Source organism: Pogoniulus pusillus, chromosome 10 (genome assembly GCF_015220805.1).
Source record: "Pogoniulus pusillus isolate bPogPus1 chromosome 10, bPogPus1.pri, whole genome shotgun sequence".
Taxonomy (NCBI): Eukaryota; Metazoa; Chordata; class Aves; order Piciformes; family Lybiidae; genus Pogoniulus; species Pogoniulus pusillus.
In genome coordinates, this window is record NC_087273.1 from 8240046 (window position 1) to 8259377 (window position 19332).

The 19332-nt window shown below is 50.6% G+C and overlaps 1 protein-coding gene across 1 annotated transcript in view; it reads left to right on the forward strand.

Annotated features, from left to right (window-relative positions):
- Positions 1-19332, forward strand: part of FRAS1 (Fraser extracellular matrix complex subunit 1) — a 168846-nt gene that overhangs the window by 96316 nt on the left and 53198 nt on the right. Inside the window, exons 20-29 of the mRNA XM_064149740.1 lie at positions 1775-1927; positions 4186-4332; positions 9872-10018; positions 12448-12588; positions 13304-13444; positions 14484-14627; positions 15530-15800; positions 16248-16332; positions 16978-17304; positions 18850-19003. Coding sequence (XP_064005810.1) covers positions 1775-1927; positions 4186-4332; positions 9872-10018; positions 12448-12588; positions 13304-13444; positions 14484-14627; positions 15530-15800; positions 16248-16332; positions 16978-17304; positions 18850-19003 — 1710 coding nt within the window. The remainder of the gene's footprint in view (positions 1-1774; positions 1928-4185; positions 4333-9871; positions 10019-12447; positions 12589-13303; positions 13445-14483; positions 14628-15529; positions 15801-16247; positions 16333-16977; positions 17305-18849; positions 19004-19332) is intronic.

Genomic DNA, 19332 nt, shown 5'->3' on the forward strand with positions numbered 1-19332 from the left:
GGGCTGGAGCAGCTCTGCTATGGGAGAGGCTGAGGGAGCTGGGCTTGTTCAGCCTGGAGAAGAGAAGGCTCCAGGGAGACCTTAGAGCAGCCTGCCAGTACCTGGAGTGGGCTACAAGAAGGCTGCAGAGGGACTGTTTGCAAAGGCTTGCAGGGACAGGACAAGGGCAATGGTTTGAAATGAGAGCAGAGCAGATTGAGACTGGATGTTAGGAGCAAGGTCTGCCTGGAGAAGAGAAGGCTCCAGGGACACCTAAGAGCAGCTTTCCTGTAGCTGAAGGGGTCCTGCTTGCAGAATCTTTACTTCCTGCATGCAGTCAGATGCTGAGCTGCATCCTTGTTTCTCCAGCAGTGTTTGGTGACAATCCTGTATGTGTAAGGTCTAGGAGAAGACAGACTGGGGTTGCTCTCCAGTCAGGTATAGCTGCAGAACTCCCCTAGTGTGAGCCTGTCTTCAGCTTGTAAAATCAGGTTGCCTGCCAATCTGTAGTAATGCTGTCAGCAGAGACAAAAGGCAGAAAGCTGAGCCTCCAGTGGAGAGCTGACAAGAGGCCAGGTACTCAAATCAAGCCTCATTATCCCATTTCTTTCAAGACACTCATCATTTCCTTTATCATGTTCTGATTTCCCATAATGGGGATTAATTTGGCTTCCAGGCTGCCTTACACCGCGCTGCTGTGCACACAAAGGGCTTGTTGTAAGAGCTTCTGAAGCACCTGAGTTCAGGCAGAGGTCAGGAGACACAAACTGGGAGCAAAACGGGAAAAGGAAAAGGTTTCAAGGCACTCTCAAGCAACTCCAGATGCCACTCTTGGCTTGGCTCTGAGGTCTCCTCGGGATATGGGTGTCTGGTTTGTGTGGGAAAATCTGAGGAGTCAGAACAGGACATGGGGATGGTGCAGAGGGGGCAGAGGAGGCCATCAAGATGGTCAGAGGTGCCCCTGTTCCCCTGTGGGGACAGCTTGTGAGAGCAGGGGCTGATCAGCCTAGAGGAGAGAAGGCTCCAGGGAGACCTTAGAGCAGCCTCCCAGTACCTGAAGGGGCTACAAGAAAACTGGGGAGGGACTTCTGACAGGGGCTGGGAGCGACAGGATGAGAGGGAATGGTTTTAAACTTGAGGAGGAGAGATTTAGACTGGGGATTAGGAAGAAATTCTTGACAGTGAGGGTGGGGAGACACTGTAACAGGTTGCCCAGAGAGGTTGTGTCCAGAGAAGGGCAACAAGACTGGTGAAGGGCCTGGAACACAAACCCTATGAGAGGCTGAGGGAGCTGGAGTTGTTTAGCCTGGAGAAAAGGAGGCTCAGGGCAGAGCTCATTGCTGTCTACAGCTACTTGAAGGGAGGCTGTAGCCAGGTGGGGGGTGGCCACTCCAACCTAGCACCCAGCACTATCCAATCAACCAGACCATGGCACTAAGTGCCTCAGCCAGGCTTTGCTTGAGCACCTCCAGGCACAGTGCCTCCACCACCTCCCTGGGCAGCCCATTCCAATGCCAATCACTCTCTCTGCCAACAGCTTTCTCCTAACATCCAGCCTAGACCTCCCCTGGCACAACATGAGATTGTGTCCCCTTCTTCTATTGCTGGTTGCCTGTCAGCTTCCACCCATTGCCTCTTGTCCTGTCCTCAGGCATCACCCAGCAGAGCCTGGCTCCAGCCTCTTGGCACTCAGCCTGCACACCTTTATAAGCACTGATGAGGTCACCTCTACATGTGTTGTCCCTCAGCAGTTCTGGTTTGCCCACCTGTGCTCACCTCTTCCCCTCTCCTTTAGACTGCCACCCTTCCTGCCAGCAGTGCGTGGCCAACCTGCGGGACACCGGCAGCGTCTGCCTGCGGTGCCAGAGCCTCCCACACCTGCTCCTGGGGGATCGCTGCCTTCCCCACTGCCCTCTGGGATACTACGTGGACAGTGGCTCCTGCAAACGTGAGTAGGCCCTGCACATGCCTCAAGGAACTGCAGCCTTGCAAGGTATCAGTCAGAAGGAGGAAACTCTTCTCCATCGGGGTGGTGAGGCACTAGAATGGTGTTCTCAGAAACCTTGTGGAGGCTCCAAGCCTGAAGGTGTTCAAAGCCAGGTTGGATGGAGCCTTGAGTAACCTGGAGGAGGTGTACCTGCCCATGGTAGAGGGGCTGGAACCAGGTTGGTCTAGAAGGGGCAATGGCATCCTGGGCTGCATCAAAGAGTGGGGCCAGAAGGTTGAGGGCTGATTCTGGCCCTCTGGTGAGACCTCACAAAGAGTAGTGTATCCAGGTTGAGAGAGATGGTTCTGGCCCTCTGCTCTGGTGAGACCTCACAAAGAGCAGTGTATCCAGGTTGAGAGAGATGGTTCTGGCCCTCTGCTCTGGTGAGACCTCACAAAGAGCAGTGTATCCAGGTTGAGAGAGGTGGTTCTGGCCCTCTGCTCTGGTGACACCTCACAAAGAGTAGTGTATCCAGGTTGAGAGAGATGGTTCTGGCCCTCTGCTCTGGTGAGACCTCACAAAGAGCAGTGTATCCAGGTTGAGAGAGATGGTTCTGGCCCTCTGCTTTGGTGAGAGCTCACCTGCAGTGCTGCATCCAATTCTGGGGTCCTCAGCACAGAAGGGCATGGACCTGCTGGAGTGTGTTGAAGCCCAATCTGTCTGGTATTGCAGTGCAGGAGGGAAAAATTGAGACAAGAAATCAGAGTCACAGCCTCACAGCATTTCTTAGATTGGAAAAGACCTTCAGGATCACCCAGTCCAATCATTAGTTTCACACCGACAAGTCCTTGACTAAACCAAATCCCTCAGCACAACATCTAAGCACTATGAAGTGCTGTGGTTGGAAAGGACCACCAGGATCATCCAGTCCAACTTTCATCCCAGCATCCTTCATCACTATCCCATAGCCTCAAGTGCCACATCCACTCTCCTCTTAAACACCTCCAGGGATGGCGACTCCACCACCTCCCTGAGCAGCCTGTTCCAGTGCCTGACCTCCTGCTCAGTAAAGAACTTCCAACATCCAACCTAAACCTCCCCTGACACAACTTGAGGCCATTTCCTCTTGTCCTATCCTTAGTAATTGGGGAGTAATTAGAATGAAGGTGTAGAAGCTCCTTCTGCAGGATGTGGCTTTTCCTCATTGCAGCCCAAGTGCTGGCTCATGTTGCAGAGCCTCTCTCAGGGAGCTGTGTGTTTATTTACCTGGCTGAGACCAACCTCAGAGACATCTGAAATATTCTCTCTGTCATTTAACTGGAAAGACCTTTGAGAGAGAGAGAGATTTTTGCCTGCCAGGAAATGTAAGCCTAGGGATAACATTTCTTCCCTTTGGTCCAGAGGTTCCATTTCAAAGAAGTTCTGCATTACTCAGCCTGTGCCAAACTCCTTTTACATTGGGGGCTGCCTTTGAAGATCTCCAGCTTAGCATCATGCAGTCACAGCTCTGATTTCTTTGCCTGCTCTCACTCGTGATTAATTTGGCCTGACAGGTGTAATGATGGCATCAGTCTTTAGGTAAAGACCTGTCAAGGCATAAACCAGACTAATAATTTTGTGTGCACCCTTTGGAAAAATTAATAGGATGCATTGGCCTCATCCCCTGTGGTGTTTTAAACCTCTGCAGGCAGGCTAAGAAGCACAAGAAGTGGGAGACAAAGGGATGGGTGTAAAACTTCAGGGATGTGTGGAGCTCTGAGGTGGTTCCTAAGCAGATCTAAACAGACCAGGTGCATCAGGCTAAGGAGGATCTGAGCTAAAAGTAGTTGGGAGAAAGCATGAAAGGGAGGTAGAGAGAAGTGCTTGCTCTTTTTGCCCTTTTCTGATAAGCAGGGCTTGGCCAGAGATCTGTAGAGTTGTTCTTCAGGGGAAGGGAATGTTGAGGAGAAGAGGAATGGGTAAAAAGAGAGGGGAAGAAGAGGAGAGGAGAGGAGAGGAGATGGGAGGGGAAAGGAGGAGAGAGTTGGAGAGGGAAAAGAGAGGGAGGAGGGAAAAAGAGTAAGAAGAGGGGAAGAGGAGAGAGCTGATGTGCATGGCACCCGCGATACAAATAAATCCATTCAGTCTGAGCACCACTTAAGGACTTAGGCTTTGTAGGAACTTTTGGTGCTTGTCCCACCACGCTCAGCCTCTGGGAGTGCTCCTGCTGAACCTTGTGAAGCTTGCTGGCAGATTTGCTTTTCCTTGGACACAAACTTTTGCTCTTGCTGTCCCTGCAGGGTGTCACCCCTCCTGTAAAACCTGCACCGCCGGGGGTCCTTTCTCCTGCTCCTCCTGCAACACCAGCCTGGTCCTGTCCCACACCAGCATGTGTGTGCCAGCCTGTTCCCCAGGCTACTACAGGGACGACAGGCAGACCTGCAAACGTGAGTGCCTCACTCCAAGCTATATCTCCTTTCCACAGAGCATTCACCAACGTGTCCTTTCTTGTTCCTTTGCTTGCTGTGCCTCTTGCCAGGAAAAGAAAGACCTCAAGTGCCTGAGGATTGGATGTGAGCTGACAGAGGTGATTAGCTGCCTTAGAAACAGAGCCTACAGCCTGCTTCAAAGTGGAGCACAGTTGCACTTTTGTTGCTGACTTCAAAGCCAAAGCGGCTTTTGTCCCTAGGAAATGTCTGCAGGAGGGTTTGTGTGGGCTTCCTTGTTGTCTGGATGAAGTGGCCAAAACTATTGATGGATAAAACTTGACAAGTTCAGGGCAACTTAAATCAATTCTTACTAGAGCAATCCCCCTCCCCATTGCACAACCTGCCACTCAGGCTGTAGCATTTTGCCTGCATTTTGCCAGGTGAGAAACCACAAATGATCAGGGTGCAGCTTGGTAGGTTGTGCTTCTCTCATTTCAAACCTTTGCTCCACATCCTGTCCCTGCAGGCCTTTGCAAACAGTCCCTCTGCAGCCTTCTTGTAGCCCCTTCAGATACTGGAAGGCCTTCACCAGGTCTCCCTGGAGCCTTCTCTTGTCCAGGCTGAACACCCCAGCTCCCTCAGCCTGTGCTCATAGCCCCCTGATCATTTCCCTTTATTTATTCTGTTCACTCAGGCCCTGACATCAGACTCTACTCCTCACATACTTATTGCTACAGTCTGGGGACAGAGTGGCTGAGAGCAGCCAGGCAGAGAGGGACCTGGGGGTACTGGTAGAGAGTAGCAGAACGTGAGCCAACAGTGTGCCCAGGTGGGCAGGAGAGCCAATGGCATCCTGGCCTGGATCAGGAGCAATGTGGCCAGCAGGACAGGGGAGGTTATTCTGCCCCTGTACTCAGCACTGGTCAGGCCACACCTTGAGTACTGTGTCCAGTTCTGGGTTCCCCCATTCAAGAGAGATATTGAGGTGCTGGAAGGTGTCCAGAGAAGGACAAAGAAGCTGGTGAGGGGCCTGGGGCACAGCCCTGTGAGGAGAGGCTGAGGGAGCTGGGGGTGTGCAGCCTGCAGAAGAGGAGGCTCAGGGCAGAGCTCATTGCTGTCTGCAGCTCCCTGAAGGGAGGCTGTAGCCAGGTGGGGTTGGGCTCTGCTGCCAGGCAAGCAGCACCAGAAGAAGGGGACACAGTGTGAAGTTGTGGCAGGGGAGGTCTATGCTGGATGTTAGGAGGAAGTTGTTGCCAGAAAGAGTGATTGGCATTGGAATGGGCTGCCCAGGGAGGTGGTGGAGTCACTGTGCCTGGAGATGTTGAAGCCAAGCCTGGCTGAGGCACTTAGTGCCATGGTCTGGTTGACTGGCCAGGGCTGGGTGCTAGGTTGGCCTGGATGAGCTTGGAGCCTGCTTGATTCAATGATTGGGCTTAATGTTCTAAAATGCAAAATTACATGACCCAGGAACATAAAAAAGGTGGGGGGAAAGCCCTGTTTGAATTGACCCAGTGTAACACCCCCTGCTATGAATGAGTGAGTTTGGTGGCTCTGCACCTAAACACTCAGGTTTCACTAAGCCCCCATCTAAATTATGCTGATTTATGGTTAAAGAACTCAGCTGCACTGCACTCAGAGCAGGTATCAGTGTCACCCTATCTAGGCCAAAATAGCTTTCCTTATGAGATCCTGGAGGAGGAAGCTGCTGTGGTTGTCAGCTTTACCTGCTTTTTGGTGATGTATTTGCTTCTCTTCTAAGTCTGATTTCCATCCTCACAGCAGAAATGGGAGACCCCTTGCAGAAGTTCAAAGAAATAGGGGGAAAACTTTGTACCATTCTTCCACCAACAGGAAAAGGGTGGGGGTGGGGGGGAAAGCTATTAAGTAATAATAATAAGAAAGGAGGAACAGAAAAACAGACAATCAGGGGATTCTTACTGTCCTGGCTAGATTCCTACAAGCTCCTCAAGATGTTCACTGCAGTCTGGATTCTCTCACTGCTAACTACACCACAATCCCTCCCTCCCTAATTAAAATGCCCCTTTCCAATGAGACCTTTCCTATTTCTAGCTCCTGGACATCATGGTCCAAAAAGAATGTTCCTGAAAACTGTAACCTCCCTGGACAACCTGTTCCTGTGTCTCACCACTCTCACTGTAAATGTGAACCTGAGCTGTTCTGGGCCTGCTCACTAAATTATTCTCCCTCTGTCTGTGATGTTCCTGGGCAGACTCAGGTTGCATCGGGTTGGAAGAGGCCCTCAAAGGGCCTCTTGACATTGGTTGCCCAGGGAGGATGGGGGTGCTCCCTTCCTGGAGGTGTTCAAGGCCAGGCTGGATAAGGCCTTGAGCAATCTGGGCTAACAGGAGGTGTCCCTGCAATGGCAGGGTTTGGAACTGAGTCACAGGATCACAGGATGTTAGGTGTTGGAAGGAACCTCCATAGATCATCAAGTCCAATCCCCTGCCAGAGCAGGACCATAGAATCTAGCACAGGTTGCACAGGAATGCATCCAGACAGGACTTGAAAGTCTCCAGAGAAGGAGACTCCACAACCTCTCTGGGCAGCCTGTTCCAGTGCTCTGTGACCCCTACAGGAAAGAAGTTTTCCCTCATGTTGAGGTGGAACTTCCTGTGCTGTAGTTTGCCCCTTGTCCTGTCACAGGGCACAACTGGTTGGTTGTCCCCTCCCTCTTGACCCCAGCTCTCAGATATTTATAAATGCTCATTAGATCCCCTCTAACTCTTCTCTTCTCCAGAACAAAAAGCCCCAGGTCCCTCAGCCTCTCCTCACAGGGCAGTGCTCCAGCCCCTTCATCATCTTCATAGCCCTCCCTTGGACTCTTTCAAGTATATCCCTGCCCCTGGATGATCTTTCAGGTCCCTTTCAACCCAACCCATTGTGTGAGTCTGTGATTTTGGCTTTGGTAGCTCAAATGCTTTTTACAAGCAAATTCAACTGTCCAAATTGCTGTGGCAGAGGAGCTGTAACTAGGTGAGTTTCAAGGCCCCTTCCAACCTAAACCATTCTATAAAGCTATGAAATAAAATCATAGAATTCTCTGCTTGGAAAAAAAAAACTTGAAGATGGTCAAGTTCAACCATAATGACTTTAATATCCTTACTGCAAACAGCTTTTAAAGAAAGCTTAATGTTTAAGAGAAAGCTTCATTTGTAGTCCTTGTGGCAGGAAACTCAAGGCCAAGAGTGTTAGTGAATTGGATTTTTGTCATTCCAAGTGTCACTTGTGCCTTTGCAAGTGAAGTGCTGCTGATAAGCCACCTAGATAGAAACTCTCCCAGGCTGCTAAAAAAAAACCCACCACTTAGAAGGAATGAGAATTGTTTGAGTGGAGGCTGGCTGTGAGGCTGACAAAATTTGGTCCCTCTTCAACCTTTGTTTGAGCCCCACAGCACTTTTGAGGAACTCAGGGATTGGAGTGAAGTCCAGAGAGGTGCTGAGTGCTTGTTGTAGGCTCTTAAGGTAGTTTTAACCTCAACACACTGGCTGAGGGAGCAGTGCAAAGCTTCGTGAGTTCTTTGTAGTTCTAAAAGTGCTGATATGGAGCCATGTTGATAAGCCAAGCAGGCTGGATTGATTGCAGATCAGTTGTTTGCTTCCTGCTCTGGCCTGCCTCCAGCAGTAACCTGACTTCTGTAGACTCAGACCTCACATGCAGTTGTAGAATGGGTTGGGTTGGAAGGGACTCTCTAAGGGGAGGTTGGGCAAAATCATAGAACCAAGCAGGATGGAAGAGACCTCCAAGCTCATCCAGGCCAACCTAGCACCCAGCCCTAGACAATCAACCAGACCATGGCACTAAGTGCCTCAGCCAGGCTTTGCTTCAACACTTCCAGGCACAGAGACTCCCCCACCTCCCTGGGCAGCCCATTCCAATGCCAATCACTCTCTCTGACAACAACTTCCTCCTAACATCCAGCCTAGACCTCTCCTAGAACAACTTGAGACTGTGTCCCCTTCTTCTGTTGCTGGCTGCCTGGCAGAAGAGACCAACCCCACCTGGCTACAGCCTCCCTTCAGGTAGTTGTAGACAGCAATGAGGTCGCCCCTGAGCCTCCTCTTCTGCAGGCTGCACACCCCCAGCTCCCTCAGCCTCTCCTCACAGGGCTGTGCTCCAGGCCCCTCACCAGCTTCATTGCCCTTCTCTGGACACATTTCAGTACCTCAGCATCCCTTTTGAATTGAGGAGCCCATGACCTTAGAGAGTCTCTTCCAACCCAATGCAATCTGTGAATCTGTGAATTTATCCTCAGTACAGAACTGACCTTGGGCAAAGATTCTGACTCCATGTGGATTTAGAGACACTCAGGAGCCTTTGCCATCATTGTCCTTGCTAGCAGAGCAGCTGCAGTTGTTTGGAGAAAGCCAAAGGGGAACCTCCATGAGTTTCCTGCATTATTCCTGTACTATTTCATCTCCCAGAATCAGAACTTCTCAGTGCATAGCAAAGGGCTGGGAAATATTTCTCAGTCTTTCCTAGTGCATTGCTGTTAACTCTTGTTGTGAGTTAGCCAACAGCTCTGCCATCACCACTGAGCACTCTTGGCTGCTAGCACAACCTCCTCAGAAATTTAGAACCTGGACATCAAAGACAGGAGTTGAAATCCTCTGCACCTCTGGACTTTAGTCCTTAATTCAGTAAATCCTCAGATGATTTTGTTTTCTCTTGGCATCTTGATTTGCTCCCCAGAGCTCCAAAATGTCACACAGAGTGGAAACACTAAGGTGGAAACATTAAGTGAAGTTAAATGGTCTTTTGATCCCACCAAAGTTTAGTGTATGGATTGCAGGAATCTGCCATGGGCTCCAAATGTGTGTAGTTCACACATTTCTCTTTTTCTTGATTCCTAGACTCCAGAAAAAGAGAGATAGGGAAAGTTCTTGCTTGGGGATATGAATTCAAGGTCAGCAATGAAGGAAAAGAGATAGGGAAAGTTCTTGCTTGGGGATATGAATTCAAGGTCAGGAATGAAGAAAAAGAGAGATAGGGAAAGTTCTTACTTGGGGATCTGAAATCAAGGTCAGGAATGAAATAAAAAGAGAGATAGGGAAAGTTCTTGCTTGGGGATATGAATTCAAGGTCAGGAATGAAGGAAAAAGAGAGATAGGGAAAGTTCTTGCTTGGGGATGTGAATTCAAGGTCAGGAATCAAGAAAAACAGGGGAAGAAAGTTCTTATTTGGGGATCTGAATTCAAGGTCAGGAATGAAGAAAAACAGAGACAAGGAAAGTTCTTACATGGGGATCTGATTTCAAGGTCAGTGTTTTACCCTGCCCTGTCCAGAGGAGAGTAAGAAGCAGTGTGAGGAGGCCTAGCAGTCTGTTCCAAATGGCAGAAGGAGGTTTTATACAGTTCAGAGGCTGTGGAGAGGAACAGCAGAAGGAAAACCTCTGAAATCCCCACAGGTGTCTCTCAAAGAGGAGAAGAGGAGTACCAAGGCTACAGGATAACAGCGTTTGTACTCATCCAGTTGGCAGCTGCCCCAGTAGTTGCAGGGCAGTTCAACTTACTTGCTTTGCCTTCATCTCTTCCCACAGCTTGCAACAAGCAGTGCCTGAGCTGTGAGTCAGCCACCAGCTGCACATCCTGCAGAGACCCAGCTAAGGTCCTGCTGTTTGGAGAGTGCCAGGCTGAGAGCTGTGCTCAGCAGTACTACCTGGAGCTTTCCAGCAAGACTTGCAAAGGTAACAAACACATCTGTGCCTTAAGAAAACCATCCTTGTGAGTGCCTTGGCTGAAAATCTGTTCCATGGCAGCAGGATCTGTGTTAAATAAATCTGGGGGGGCAAAAAGGGTAGAAATTGTTCAGCTGCAGCTCCCACTTTGTGAGGCTTTTAGTTAGTGAGGCTTTTAGAGTGGTTGTCTCTTTTTTTTTTCCCAGCAGTCTGCTGTCACATACTTGAGGCTCTGAGTGAAACCAGATTACTGCAAATCCTTCTCTTGTAAATGATTTAGTAAGTGAGCCAGCAAACTTTGCAAGGGTCAAGGCCAGCAATTCATTTAGTCGTGGGTCAGCTGAATAATGAGAGAGCTCAATCTTTTTTAGTGTGCTTATGGGGCCTCGTGTGCTTTACCTGCTTCTCTCTGGCTTATTAAGTCCTGCAGCACTGGATGGCTGCAGAAACAACAGTTTGGAGGCATTTTGAAGACACATGACTTGAAAGAGTTCCAGAACTCCCAAGGAGAGTGTTCTGTAATGGAAAGAAGTGAGGATAATGTGGTGAGACACTGGAAGAGGTTGTGGATGCCCCCTCCCTGGAGGTGTTGAAGGCCAGGATGGATCAGGACTTGAGCAACCTGAGCTAGTGGGAGGTGTCCCTGCCTATGGGATCAGGGGATCTTCAAGGTCCCTTCCAACCCAAACCATCCTATGCATCCATAATGTGGCTTTATTGCAGCTAATACCAGGATGTAAGACCAAGACCTGTTGCTCAGTGTTCACATCTAGCTGCCTCTCTCAGTACTTAGCTCTCCTTAACATTGCACTTCCTCACAGAGGTGACACTGGAACAGGTTGTGGATGCCCCCTCCCTGGAGGTGTTGAAGGCTAGGATGGATCAGGACTTGAGCAACCTGAACTAGTGGGAGGTATCCCTGCCTATGGGATGAGGGTATCTTTAAGGTCCCTTCCAACCCAAACCATCCTATGCATCCATAATGTGGCTTTATTGCAGCTAAGACCAGGATGTAAGACCAAGACCTGTTGCTCAATGTTCACTTCTAGCTGCCTCTCTCAGTACTTAGCTCTCCTTAACACTGCACTTGCTCACAGAGGTGACACTGACTGGTGCTGAAGGTGTTGGAATGAGGCAAGATTCATGTCCTGCCTTTGTCTTGGACCTGCTGCATGGACTGAAGTAGTTCAGCTCACCTCAGTGAGTCTTTGTTTCCCCCTATCTGGCTCTTGCCCACTTGTCTGCCTCGTCAGCCAAGTCAACCAGCAACAGAACAAGGGGACACAGTCTAAAGCTGTGCCAGGGGAGGTCTAGGCTGGATGTTGGGAGGAAGTTGTTGTCAGAGAGAGTGATTGGCATTGGAATGGGCTGCCCAGGGAGGTGGTGGAGTTGCTGTCCCTGGAGGTGTTGAAGAAAGGCCTGAATGAGGCACTTAGTGCCATGGTGCAGTTGATTGCCCAGGGCTGGGTGCTAGGTTGGACTGGATGATCTTGGAGGTCTCTTTCACCCTGGTTGATTCAATGATTCTATGATTCTATGTCTGTCACTAATTGCTGATATGGACACCACCCCCACCTAAGAAACAAACAGGAGTGTTGGCATCCTGAGGAGTCCTTGGGCATTGTTGGGACCTTGTTCACAGGTTGTTAGGGGCTGGAAGGGACCTCTGGGGATCATCAAGTCAATGTTGAAGGCTGGAGAGGAGATAGTACAAGGGCATGTGAAGGCAGATTTGATGCCACCCACATCTGGTGTGTTTCTGGGCAGTGGGCATTCCAGAGGGACATTTGGACTCTGAATAACAATACTTTCATGGCATCATAGAATGGCTTGAGTGGGAAGGGACCTTAAAGACCATCCAGTTGCAACCCCTTGACATGGGCAAGGACACCTCCCACTAGCCCAGGCTGCTCAAGGCTTCATCCAACCTGACTTTGAACTCTTCTGGAGATGAGGTATCCACAGCTTCTCTGGGCAACTCATTCCAGTGTCTCAGCACCCTTATAGTAAAGAACTTAAACCTTCCATTTCCTCTTCTTTTGGCCAGAGTCCTTTGAAAGCAGGAGGATGACAAGGTGAGGTGGTCGACTGCTAATGAGCAAGGAGCTCCATGCTGGCAGAAAAGAAGCAGAGCTCTTTATGGGGTCAAGCCAGGCTTTAGAGGCAACAAAACTCTGCCAGTGGTAGCAGGTCTGAACACTGAACAAGAGCCAAGCCTGCTCACACATGTTTAGAACATGTTAAATCCAAGAGGGGGGGAACAAAAACCCAACCCATGTCTTGAGTGAGTCGCCCAGCACAAACTGTACTTCATCTTACAGTGTTCTTAACAGTATTTACTCTGCTCTTTGCTTCCCAGAGCCTGTAGAGCCCTACCTGTCTGGGGTGAGCACCCCAGAAAGAGCTGCTCTGCACTGACATGTTTTTTTCTCTTCTAGAGTGTGACAGGAGCTGTAATGCTTGTAAAGGTCCCCAGAGCACTGACTGCCTGCAGTGCACGGAGGGCTACGTTCTCCATGGAGGAGCTTGTGTGGAGCAGTGCCCTGCAGCTTTCTACAAGGAAGCAGACACTTGCCAGAGTGAGTTCTGTCTTCAGCTTTACTCCTAATCACTGCTGCCAACAGGTTTCCCTACTGCTGGCCATTTTGTGCACACCTCTTTTTGGAAGGCACCTTAAAGATTACCCAGTCCCAACCCCCTGCCGTGGGCAAGGACACCTCCCACTAGTCCAGGTTGCTCAAGGCCTCAGCCACCCTGGCCTTGAACACCTCTAGGGAGGGGACATCCACAGCCTCTCTGGGCAACCTGTGCCAGTGTCTCCCCATCCTTTCTGTTAAGAATTTTTTCCTTATCTCCAGTTTCAATCTCCCCTTGTCCAGCTCAAAGCCATTGCCTCTCATCCTGTCACTCTTAAGCCCTTGTCAAAAGTCCCTCTCCAGCTCTCCTGCAGCCTGGCTGCAGAGAAGGCTGCTCTGAAGTCTCCCTGGAGCCTTTTCTTCTCCAGGCTGGACAGCCCCAACTGTCTTAGCCTGTCCTTGTGGGAGAGGTGTCCCAGCCCTCTAATGGTCTTTGTGACCTTCTCTGGACCCTCTCCAACGAATCCCTCTCCTTCCTGTGCAGGAGACTCCAGAGCTGGATGCAGTGCTCCAAGTGGGGTCTCACAAGAGCAGAGGGGCAGAATCCCCTCCCTTGACCTGCTGCCCACACATCTGCAATCCCACCACTACAACATCTTCAACTACAACCTCACCTTGAAAACAGTGTGGCGCTGAACTCTTTACTTATGGCTTTTAGGGTGTGATCAGCACTGCCTGAGGTGCCAGCAAGCAGCAGAGTGCAGCCTTTGTGAGGCCCCATTTTTCCTCTTGGACACTCACTGTGTGCAGAAGTGTGGGAAGAGATTTTATGCAGACCAGGCTCAGAGGAAGTGCAGAGGTAAGCAAAGCAAGCATGGGGTGGTGGGGAGGGCCCAGGGTTGTTGTCCAGGTTCTGTAGCCTGCTTTGTCCTTCCAAAGCTGGGCTGAAGAAGGACTCACTGGATTAAACTTGCTGTTGAAGTCATGCAGCCAACTGAGAATTAGCTGCCAGGCTCTATCTGCATTTACACCTGCCCAGTTCATAGCTTCATGGAGTAGTTTGGGTTGGAGGTACATTAAAGATCATCCTGGTTCCAACCCCACTGCCATGGGCAGGGACACTTTCCACAAGACCTGGCCTTGAACATCTCCAGTTTGTTCCAGGGGGTAGTTCAGGAGAAATGAGAGTCAGAGTAGATGGCTGCTGGTGTGACTCTATACCAAATAAAACAAATATGAACCCCAGATCTTCAGAAAGATTGCAGTTGTATTTCTGGGTTAGCAGGCTGTGCAGGACAAGTCCTCTGAAGGACTTGAGGCCTTGAGCAACCTGCTCAGCAATGTGCCCAGGTGGCCAAGAGAGCCAGTGGCATTCTGGCCTGGATCAGGAACAGCAGGACAAGGGAGGTTATTCTTCTCTTGTACTCAGCACTGCTCAGGCCACACCTTGAGTCCTGTGTCTAGTTCTGGGCTCCTCAATTCAAGAGAGATGTTGAGGTACTGGAATGTGGCCAGAGAAGGGCAACAAGGCTGGTGAAAGGCCTGGAACCCAAACCCTATGTGGAGAGGCTGAGGGAGCTGGGGATGTGCAGCCTGCAGAAGAGGAAGCTCAGGGATGACCTCATTGCTGTCTACAGCTACCTGAAGGGAGGCTGTAGCCAGGTGGGGTTGGTCTCATCTGCCAGGCAAGCAGCAATAGAACAAGGGGACACAGTCTCGAGGAGCAGGCTGCCCAGAGAGATTGTGGCGTCTCCTGCTCTGGAGGCTATCAAGACCCACCTGGATGTGTTCCTGTGTGACCTGTCCTGGGTGATGCTGCTCTGGCAGGGGGATTGGCCTAGATGACCTCCAGAGGTCCCTCCCAACCCCTGCCATTCTGTGCTTTCAATCCAATTCAGCTTGTCCTCCTGGATGCTTGGAGTGTGACAGTGACAGCCAGTGCCACCTTTGTGACAGCACCACCTTTCTGAAGAGGAAGATTTGTGTTTCTGCTTGTGGCCAGGGTTTCTATGGCAATGCTTGGACCAGAAAGTGTGAAGAAGGTAAGTGTCTCATGAAAAAGCAGCCAAGCTGGCAAGCTTGCAGCAGATTGTCAGGCCAGGAAGAGCACCCATTCAGCAGCACGTTTGCAATGCAGGTTTGTGCTGGCTGTTGAAAGGTGGCAGCTTTTGGTGCTTATCCATGGTTTTCCAGGTGATGTTACCTAGGGAGGCATGGAAGCACATCTTCCCAGGCACAGGATGGTTTATCACCTGTAAAAACTCATCTCAGGGGAAAGATTTCTTGAGCTTCACCATGATTACAAGATCTTGGTGCTCTCAGGTGCACTACCTGAAGGGAGGCTGTAGCCAGGTGGGGTTGGGCTCTTCTGCCAGGCGAGCAGCACCAGAAGAAGGGGACACAGTCTCAAGTTGTGCCAGGGGAGGTCTAGGCTGGATGTTAGGAGGAAGTTGTTGTCAGAGAGAGTGATTGGCATTGGAATGGGCTGCCCAGGGAGGTGGTGGAGTCACTGTCCCTGGAGGCGTTGAAGCCAAGCCTGGCTGAGGCACTTAGTGCCATGGTCTGGTTGACTGGATAGGGCTGGGTGCTAGGTTGGGCTGGCTGAGCTTGGAGGTCTCTTCCAACCTGGTTGATTCTATGATTGATTCCCTTCTTCTACATGGAGATTTGGCAGGCCATCTGCAGGGCAGGGCAGTGTGTGTTGGCTTTCAGCTTTGTGATGGGGAACTCAGCATGGGAAGTGTCTTTCCCAAACCCCTCAAGATCAGAGTGGGCATTGGGATGGGTTGAAAATCTTCTCGAGGTGGTGGTTGTCCACCCTAGGTCAGTATTGAACAGGGCATTGTGAGGATCTGCTCTGTTACCCAAAGGATGACAGTGCCAGACAAGATGCTGATGCAGCCTGTGGCTCTCCCCCATGCAGTGATACTTTTCCCTTCTTCAGCCAGCAAACGTCCCTTGAGCTTGCACACCAACAGGACCCTCACAGTAGGAATTGGTGGAGTGAAGCCCCTGGAGCCCTCCTTGCTGAGCCTGTGCGATCTGGATGGTGCCAGGGACCAGCTCCGGTTGCACCTCCACAGCGCTCCCTCCAACGGCAGGCTGGTGATGGTGCTGGGTGGCAAGGAGCTGCAGCTGCTCAAAGGGGACCACTTCAGCTGCCAGGATGTGAAGGAGAAGAGGATTCGGTTTGTGCACAGCAGAGACAAGTCCAGGTGACTGGGGGAAACTTTTCATCTGAGCTCTTCCAACCTGCTTGATTCCTTGATTCTGTCAGTAGGAAACCAAACTGGTGAGAAGTGGCAGCTCCTGTTCCCCAGTTAGAAAAGTGACATTTTCCTTTGGGCAGAGCACAGCTGACATTTAGAGCTGGCTCTTTGCCTTGGAGGTGCCATCCTGCGTGGGCAGCATTAATTAAGGGGGAAAAGGAGGGGGGCATTATTCCATAGTTAAAGGGGGTTTATTACATGAGTGACTGTTGGAAAACTTCAGAAAGCAAAATGCTATAAAAATATAAATGAGAAACCCTTGAGCTCAAGCTTCTGGCCCTGAGTTGCTCACTTTTGGCTGAGTCTACCAGATTTTTATCATTATCAAGTCCTGCAGGAGCACTTCATCAGTTTCTTTTCTCCTGTGTTTTGGCTTGGTGGGGACTTGTTTAGGAAAGGCCAATTTTCCCTGAAGGTCAGCGATCAACACTTCTTCTCCCATCCTGAGGTGATCAACACTGAAGCATTTTCCACACAGGTAACATTACCAAAGCTTGGAAGCAACCACAAGTTGTGTGCCATGGGGAGCTCTGGTTTCTTGCAGTTGTAACAAAGGAGCTGGGCAGGGATTGAGATGGAGTTCAGGTCAGGCAAATTAGGCTCAACTCTCAGGTGAGAGGCAGCCAAGAGCCTTGTGGAGGCATTGAACTTGGGGTAACTGGAACAGGTTGCCAGGGAGGTTGTGGATGCCCCCTCCCTAGAGGTGTCCAAGGCTGCCTTGGATGAAGCCTTGAGCACCCTGGGCTGGTGAGAGGTGTCCCTGCCCATTGGTGGGGGTTGGAACTGGATGATTTTCAAGGTCCCTTCCAAGCTAAAGCATTCTGTGCTGGTGAGGTGCCTGTGTTCCAGCTGGACCTGCCTACACACCTGCAGCATGTAGACCTTCCACGATAGTTGAGGGTCCATGTTTCCAGTTGAGTCTCCCTGTGTGATTGCTACAGATTCTTAGATCTGCCCCCTGGGGAGGGAAGTGTGAAGAGGGAGTCTCTGCTGCTCACAAACAGGAGGTTTCCAGGCATGAAATGAGCCTGATTTCCTTCACCTCACATTTTTAATCCCAGACTTTGATCAGGAGCAAATTGCCAAGGTTTGGAAGTGCCTAAGAGCTGCTCTTGTGTTTCAGGCTCCATATGTGTTCAGAAATGAGCCTCTCCTTGTCCACAGAGGGCAAAGTGGAACTATAACAGAGCTGCTGCTTGGTGTGAGAGACAGTGACAATCCTCAGGACGTTGTGCTGGTGGTGTTAGAGCCTCCACAGCATGGGCAGCTGAGCAAACCTCCTGGGGACTCAACTTCTGGAACCCAAATATTCCGCCTGGGTGACCTTGCCAGTGGACTGCTGCGTTACACCCACGATGGCTCTGACAGCCAGGATGATGCAGTTCTTTTGCAAGTGACTGATGGTTACCACTTCCAGAACATCCTGCTTCACGTTAAGATTGCTCCCAAGGTAGGTGCTGGGACATAAACCCTTACAGGCAGATTAGAAGGCTGGAGAGATACCATCGTGTCCCTGAGGTGTCACTGCTCCTGAGTTACCGACAGGCTGCAGTCAGAGAGAGGAGAAAGCAGTGGATTGATGGAGTTTTGGAGGGCACCTGAACTTTTTGGGCTGTGACAGAAATGGTTCAGCTCAAATTGTGCAGCTTTGACAATTCAAAATCCACAGTTGTTTGATGAAAAGATATGTCCAGAGCTGCAGGTGAAAGGTTTGCAGGGAAGTGGATTAGATGTTAGGAATAGGTTCTGCACCGTGAGGGTGCTGGAACACTCTGACAGGTTGCTGTGGGAGGGGGCTGAGGCCCCAGCCCTGAGCATCTTCAAGGTCAGCCTTGAGAAGACTCTGAGCAACCTGCCCTAGTGGAGAATGTTCCTGCTGACTGCAGGGAGGTTGGTCTGGATGACCAGGTTGGAGGTGGGAGTTGGTCTCTTCTCCCAGGCACCCAGTGACAGAACAAGAGGATGCAGTTTCAAGCTGTGCCAGGGCAGGTTTAAACTGGATGTTAGGAAGAAGTTCTTCACACAAAGAGTGATTGGCATTGGAATAGGCTGCCCAGGGAGGTGGTGGAGTCCCCATCTCTGGAGGTGTTTAAACAGAGGCTGGATGAGGCACTTGGTGCCATGGTTTAGTTAATTAGAAAGTGTTAGGTGATAGGTTGGACTCAGTGATCTCAAAAGTCTTTCCCAGCCTGGTTAATTCTGTGATAAAGCCTTAAGCAACCAGATCTAGTGGGACCCATGTCAGGGAGGTTGGAACTAGATGACCTTGAAGGTTCCTTCCAACCCAAAACCATTCTATGACTCCATGAGAACATCAGAATCACAACATTTCTTAGGTTGGAAAAGGCCTTCAAGATCATCAAGTCTAATTATTAGTTTCACACTGACAAGTCCTTGACTAAACCAAATCCCTCAGCACCACATCTATGAATTGCTGTGGTTGGACAGGACCACCAGGCTCTTCCCGTCCAACCTTCATCCCAGTATCCTTCATCACTAGCCCATAGCCTCGAGTGCCACATCCACTCTCCTCTTAAACACCTCCAGGGATGGCGACTCCACCACCTCCCTGGGCAGCCTGTTCCAGTGCCTGACCACCTGCTCAGTAAAGAACTTCCTCCCAACATCCAACCTAAACCTCCCCTGATGCAACTTGAGGCCATTTCCTCTTGTCCTGTCAGTAGAAACTGGGGAGAAGAGACCAGCTCCAGCCTCACTACAACCTCCTTTTAGGTAGTTATAGAGGGCAAAAAGGTCCCCTCTCAACCTTCTCTTCTCCAGACTAAACAAACCCAGTTCCCTCAATTCTACAGGGCAAGAATTGGGTCCCAGGGATATGGGTGGAGGAGGCAGAACCATTTCTGGAAGCAGACAACCAGGGCTGGATTCATAAAGGATTTCAGAATACTCTGCTTGACCCTTGCCACTGCAAAGTGTTTCCAGCACTGCAGCGTTGCTTCAGTTAAGCCTTTTTCTGCTGTTCCCCTGCATGCAGAGCAACAGAAGCCCTCAGCTGGTGACAAACTCCCTGGTCTGGGTGCCCCAGGGAGGCATGCTGCAGATCTCCAAGACAATTCTGCAGGCCAAGCTGCCCGGTGCCCGTGACTCCGAGATAACCTTCAGCATCACCAAGGACCAGCCAAGACATGGTAAAGTTCTTTAAGGGTTTTGTGGCCAAAGCCCAGCTGAGGGCCATTGCTTTGCATCCCACGTGTGCCAAGGTGTCTGTCTACTAAAGAATCATATCAGCCAGCTTGGAAGAGACCTCGAAGATCAGCCAGTCCAACCTAGCACCCAGCCCTGGCCAATCAACCAGACCATGGTATTAAGTGCCTCATCCAGGCTTGGCTTCAACACCTCCAGGCACAGCAACTCCACCACCTCTCTGGGCAGCCCATTCCAATGCCAATCACTCTCTCTGACAACAACTTCCTCCTAACATCCAGCGTAGACCTTCCCTGGCACAATTGGGGACCGT